The sequence below is a fragment of the Ursus arctos genome, unplaced genomic scaffold (genome assembly GCF_023065955.2).
Source record: "Ursus arctos isolate Adak ecotype North America unplaced genomic scaffold, UrsArc2.0 scaffold_5, whole genome shotgun sequence".
Lineage (NCBI taxonomy): Eukaryota > Metazoa > Chordata > Mammalia > Carnivora > Ursidae > Ursus > Ursus arctos.
In genome coordinates, this window is record NW_026623067.1 from 3,881,225 (window position 1) to 3,888,491 (window position 7,267).

Below are 7,267 nucleotides of genomic sequence, written 5' to 3' on the forward strand. Positions count from 1 at the left end.
TGTCTATTTTTGTGCCAGTACCATACTGTCTTGGTGATCACCACTTTGAAGTATAGCTTTAAATCCACAAAATGGGAAAGATATTTGCAAATGAAACTACAGATAAAAGGCTGGAATCAAAGATTTATAAAGAACATCTCAAACTCAATACATGAGAAACAAATAATCAATTCAAAAAATGGGCAGAAGATAGGAACAGACGCTTTTCCAATGATGACATACAAATGCCTAAGAAACATATGAAAAAATGTTCAAAATCATTATCCATCAGGGAAATTCAAATCAAAACCACCTTGAGAAACCACGTTACACCAGTTAGAATGGCAAAAAATGACAAGACAAGAAACAACAAATATTGGAGAGGATGTGGAGAAAGGGAATCCCTCGTCCACTGTTGGTGGGAATGCAAGTTAGTATAGCCACTTTGGAAAACAGTGTGGAGGTCCCTTAAAAAGTTAAAAATAGAGCTACCCTATGACCCAGCAATTCCACTACTCAACATTTGCTACAACATGGACGGCACTGGAGGAGATAATGCTAAGTGAAATAAATCAAGCAGAGAAAGACAACTATCATATGATTTCTCTCATCTCTGGAACATAAGAACTAGAATGATCAGTAGGGAAAGAAAGGGGGGTAATCAGAAGGGGGAATGAAACATGAGAGACTATGGACTATGAGAAACAAACTGAGGGCTACAGAGGGGAGGGGGGTGGGGGAATGGGATAGGCCGGTGATGGGTAGTAAGGAGGGCACATATTGCATGGTGCACTGGGTGTTATACATAACTAATGAATCATCGAGCCTTACATCGAAAACCGGGGATGTACTGTATGGTGACTAACATAATATAATAAAAAATCATTATAAAAAAAAATAGAGCTACCCTATGACCCAGCAATTCCACTACTGTGTATTTACCCCAAAGATACAGACATAGTGAAGAGAAGGGCCATATGCACCCCAATGTTCAAAGCAGCATTGTCCACAATAGCCAAACTGTGCAAGGAGCCAAGATGCCCTTCAACATATGACTGGATTAAGAAGATGTGGTCCATATATACAATGGAATATTACTCAGCTATCAGAAAGAACGATTACCCAACATTTCCAGCAACATGGATGGGACTGGAGGAGATGATGCTAAGTGAAATAAGCCAAGCAGAGAAAGACAATTATCATATGGTTTCACTCATGTATGGAACATAAGAAATAGCAGGGAGATTGGTAGGAGAAGGAAGGGAAAATCAAGGGGAGGGTAAACAGAAGGGGGAATGAACCATGAGGGACTATGAACACTGGGAAACAAACTGAGGGTTTCAGAGGGGAGGGGAGTGGGGGATTGGGATGGCCAGTGATGGGTATTACGAAGGGCACGTATTGCATGGAGCACTGGGTGATATACACAAGTGAAGAATCATGGAACACTACATCCAAAAGTAAGGATGTACTGTATGGTGACTAACATAACTTAATAAAAAATTAAAGAAATAAATAAAATAAATAAATAAATTTATGTTTGGTATTTTCCCCAACATTTTCTTTGGAAAAATTACAAAGTTATAGAAAAATCAAACTGTCATAAGTAACATTTATATGCCCTTCACCCACATTGACTGAATGCAAAATCTTACCTTAGGCAATTACAAAACAAAAATTTTTACTCTTTACACTTTAGGGTTTATTTTTCCACTTCCACTAAATTGACTAACTATAATACAGATAGGGTCTTATTATTATTAGTGACTATTATTACATGGTAGTAATTCAGATTTATGAAGAGCAGAATATTCTCTCTAGAGTCATTATTTATTTTTCCCCTAAGGGAAAAGTGGGCATGACATCAACTATAGAAGAAATTGCAACAAACACCCTATATATGAGCGACAAGTTTGCTTTTAATTACTGATGCTTTTTATTTTTTAGCTACATCATTCTGCTTTCTTATTGTTGAATATTTGTATTGATAATGAGTACTCTGGATCTTGATAAGAAAATTAGAGGGCAAAGTCTGGACTTTTGAAACTAAAATAAATAATTGGATGATTGTGGAGATGTTAATATGATGTAGAAACCTATACATTTAGGAAACTAGTTAAAACTAAATACTAAATCAGAAAGATAAAGTGATGGATTTTAAATATTATAGCATGCGTATTTAAATAAATCCTTAATATAATTTAATTTCAGCATTAAAAATTGTTCATGCTCACCCTACTATGTATCTCAAGCCTCTGTCAGTAGAATGTTGATGTATTTAATGAATGCTTCTGACGCATTGACATGAGTGTATATTCCCTAGAAAATTGGATCCATAAGACCTAACAGACAAGAAGGATGTTACAAAGCTGGTGCAAAGATTAAATTTTAGAAGGTAATCTCTGATTCCTTCAATTTATTAGTAATGAAGCATTGAGTTAAAAGGTCTTCTTTATAGACCTTCTTAAACAATATAGCTTTAATGTAAAACATCTTCCTGGTTTTTTAAATGTTAAATATGATTTTCTTTGATATTGATTTTTTAAATGCATTATAAAGTTTGAATTATTTCAAGACTAAGATTTATTGATTATCATTTTTGTTTAATTGAGTGATGTTCTTTCCTTTATGTAGTGGAAATTTCAGGTAACTATTTGCTAAAGAATCCAGCTTCATTTACTGTACATTTGGATTCACCCCATGCATATGGTAAGTCTTCTAAATAACGAGACTGCTTGATTTCTTGGTAATATCCAAGAGAAAGGCAATGTTAGCCACACATCCCTTGTCCCAATTCTATTTATATGTTTGGTTGTCTATGACCAAAAAACAAAAACAAAAAACCTGATTTCCGTGTGTATTCTTCAATATACTTACATGCTTATGTTTATACCAATCTCAAAAAGTAGGTGAGATATTACATTTCACAAGAATTTCTCAGATTCTCTAGCATAAGTGGTATCAATTTTCTGGACTAATAAGGAAGGTTACAGAACTTCCTCCTCAGCAATATATGATTAACAAAAATATTCCTCTTATTTTTCTAATTAAATGACAAATATATAAACTTTAATTATGTTTGATTTCAAAAGGAGGGTATTGCTGAGGTAAATAAAATTTCCATCCCCAAATAAACAAATTCTATATTTTATATGCCAAGACAATAAGTTTGATTTAAAAACTTAATACACTGCAAAGTGTAGGGAATATGCATTATGTTATGAAGGATACATATTGATTATGGAACCCAAAAATAACTAGCTTATGTGCCCATTAGGATGTTTTTGACTTGTTTCTCATTATCCTTTTTACAAAAAAGGGGGTAAATTAGCAAGTGTGGGTAAAAAGAAAAATAAGTATTTAACATAGAATTTAATGTTTATTGCCTCAAATATTACTTTTTCTTTTAACAGAAAGTGCCTTTTAAAATGTAATGATTTCACTATACCGTTTTCAAGAAATAAATATATAAAGATGTAGACAAACTGAAACTTAGCAGCTTTGTAATTTTATGAATGTTTGAGAATTTGATTACTGACATGATAGATGTTTTTTTATTTCAATATTTTTAACTTTCTCATTAAATATCTCCTGATTAGATAATGATATTCAAGCACTTTCTGGTTATTATAGTAATTTCATTTCCTAATTTTTATGATTTTAATATCATTAATGTGAGTTTTGCTTTGTTTTTTACTCCCAAGCATGGTACAAAACAGATATTGCTTGAGGAAGGAGTGAAAACTTCTCTCATGTAGTTTCACAGATCTTTATTAAATATTGCATTGAAAGAAGTGTCAAAATAATTTAATTCTATGTAAATAAATATTTATGTATAATCTGTTATACACTGTACATTTTCTCTGAGCAAAGGTATTTAACAATTTCCATTAGACTAAATGGGGATGGGAGACTATCAAATGTGACTTTAAGATTTTATTTTTGAATTATCTTCTCTTTTACTCTCACACACATGTGACTTTAAAGAAAGAAAATGGTTTCAAAATGACAAAAAATTCACAAAAGTATTGATTTGTAGAAGTTTAATCAAAGTTACTTTTGTAAATAGCCTTGAACATTATAATTATGTTTACTACTAATATGCATACAAATGCCATTAAAATGAAATGAGTTAGTATGGCGAGGAAGATAGAAAAATACATAATTATAATTAATTAATTATAATTAAATTATAATGTATAATGTAATATATATATGTATTTAAAACCCCATATTTCCTTAAGTAATTAGACACATGGTGAAATTTTAAATTTTAAAGGGAAGGGAATTGAATATTATGTGAGTATATTTATTCACGGATACTATCAAAACCAGATTTTACATACATATATTTGTGGGTTTTTTTATACTTTGCAGGCTATTTTAATTTTATTAAAGTATACTTCTGGGAAAACAAACATTAATATTCATATTAAAATTATTATAATTTGGAATCAAAAGCATTCCCACATTTCTTTCTTATCAGAAACACTTTGTCATTACAGGAGACACACCATTAATTTTTTTACTGAATAATCATTTAGACATATATACCATATATCTGCTAGTTGGTAACAATTATCAAAATTGTATATCATGTAAAATGCACAGCTTCCACTTTTGAGTTACTTAGATTTTAGCTAGTGCATACAATTGTACACATTTAGATAATACAAGACAAAATAATGTCAATGTCTGAACAGGAGTGAGAAACACGCCATCAACATTCACTGAATTGTGAAATCCTACACACTGATGAAAGATCCACAGGTGCTCTACTACGAATGCAAATTTTTAAATGTCTCCTTTGTTCTCAGAAATCTGCCTCTTTATAAAGAACTGAGGATGCCTATTTCAAGAAACATGAATGCAGACAATGTTTTTCACAGTTGTTTTAATAAATTAAATCTCTATCATAACAACAAAATTTACCAACCACACATCAAATTCTTTCCAAGAATTTCTCATCACTAGTCTCCTTGGCTTTTTAGTCTAACCAGTGTCTATTTGTTTCATTTCTTCCAGAAAGTTGTTGTGGAGAGAGGAGATGGATATTTACAATCTTACCACTGTGACTCAGTTTATCCTCGTAGGGCTTTCTGACCTCCCTGAGGTGCGCTACTCTCTGTTTGTGGTCTTTGCCATCATCTATCAGGTCACCTTGGTAGGAAATGGGGCCATTCTTTTGGCCATTGGGACTGAGAAAAAGCTCCATACACCCATGTATTACTTTTTGGTAAATTTATCCCTCTTAGACATATTCTGCCCATCAGCTACTGTCCCCAAGATGCTGGAGAACCTCCTGACTGAGCAGCAAAGCATTTCCTTCCTTGGATGTGCTTTTCAGCTTTATTTCCTGCTTTCTCTGGTAGGGACTGAAGTCTTCCTTCTCGCTGCCATGGCTTATGACCGGTATGTGGCCATCTGCTTCCCCCTTCGTTACATGCTCATAATGACCAAGGTCCACTGCATCCAGCTGATAGCTGGGACCTGGGCAGTGGGGTTTCTCAATTCCCTTCTCCATACGGTGTCCACATTCCGCCTGTCTTTTTGCAAGTCCAACCGAGTTAACCAATACTATTGTGACATCCCACCAGTGATGGCCCTCTCATGCTCATCCACTTATGTAGCTGAAATGCTTGTGTTAGTGGTTGGAGGCATCCTGGGGATAAGCGCCTCCCTAATTACCTTTATCTCTTACATCTACATCATATCCACCATTCTAAAGATCCAGTCAGTGGAAGGGAAGCGCAAAGCCTTCTCCACATGTGCTTCCCACCTCCTAGTGGTCTGTCTGTTCTATGGCACAATATTTACCTACTGTCGGCCTTCCTCCAGCCAACACTCTCCAGCCAGAGACAGACTCATCTCCATGCTATATGGGGTTATTACCCCAATGTTAAATCCCATGATCTACAGCCTGAAAAACGTGGAGGTCAAAGAAGCACTCAGAAGGCTTCTATGTCACAGAACATGTTTGCAGCAATTATAACATTAAAGCAGAATATATCTATGCTCACTTTAGAATAAATTCATAGGAAGGATTCATAGAATAACTTTCAGTTGATATATAGAACACATATTTATGTACTCATAGAAATTTATGAACACATGTACACTAGTTATATTTATCTATATATGTATATCTTTATATCTATCCACTGAGCTCTTAAAATTTATCATCCAAAAACAGGCATTTTCAAGAGTAAGCAGAGAACAGTTAATAATTAACAGGTATAAACTGAGCTGCTCTTAAGTTAACTTGCGTATATGTTCATACCTGTGTCCATACTCATACCTCTATCCCCTATATGTTTTAGTATTTGTTTTAAATCATTCTCTTATCATCTATTTTTAGATCTTCCTTTTTCTAATTTCCCTTACATGATTGACTATCTATGTTGATATATTTACATTACTAGTTCACTCTTTCTATCAATTTTAGCTTCCACTTATTCTGTATTTATAGTTATCTCTTTTCTTATGATTCTATCCATTCTCAGTTCTACTTGTCCCTCCAAAGAGATCACTCACTTTCCAAATCCTGATTTAGATATGTAATTTAGTTCACGATATTATCACATTTTAGCCTGAACATGGTTAAAACTGAAAGTATCATTTTCTAATACATTCACACACACACACACACACACACACACACACACACACACACACACACCTTATCAACTACTTTGCATTTTTGTTACCAATTTTTTTCCAGCTATGCAGGCTAAAATCCATGAAACTAGACTCCACTATGCCTTGAAGCTCAGGACTATCATTCAATATGGCTAAAATGCAATTGTTTCTTTTTTAATTTTATTTTATTTTACTTTTTTATTATATTATGTTAGCCACCGTACAGTACATCCCTAGTTTTTGATGTAAAGTTCCATGATTCATTACTTGTGTATAACACCCAGTGCACCAGGTAATATGTGCCCTCCTTAATACCCATCACTGGCCTATCCCATTCCCCCACCCACCTCCCCTCTGAATCCCTCAGGTTGTTTCCCAGAGTCCACAGTCTCTCATGGTTCATTCCCCCTTCTGTTTACCCCCTCTAAAAGCAATTGTTTCTGACTGCGGATGGCTCAACCTTCACACTCCATTCCCCTGTTTCTATCACATCCAGAAATAAAAATGTTTTCTTGAAGTATTACTGCTTATGTATTACACTGCATTAACTCTGCAATCATGTATAATTTTCTCCACAGTTTTCCTCAACCCTGAACATCCCAAATACTTTCAAAATTTAGTCTCCAGTCAGGATCTAATTGAATTCTGT

The 7,267-nt window shown here is 34.0% G+C and overlaps 1 protein-coding gene across 1 annotated transcript; it reads left to right on the forward strand.

Moving 5' to 3' along the window:
* Window positions 1-5,026: 5,026 nt before the first annotated feature.
* On the forward strand, window positions 5,027-5,971 carry LOC125282930 (olfactory receptor 5V1-like). The gene has a single exon (XM_048220759.1). The coding sequence runs from the start codon at window positions 5,027-5,029 to the stop codon at window positions 5,969-5,971; it is 945 nt and encodes a 314-aa protein (XP_048076716.1).
* The last annotated feature ends 1,296 nt before the right edge of the window (window positions 5,972-7,267 follow it).

What these genes read in the sequence shown, in the direction of transcription:
- LOC125282930 (XM_048220759.1), top strand. Translation starts at nt 5,027, where the DNA reads ATGGATATTTACAATCTTACCACTGTGACTCAGTTTATCCTCGTAGGG.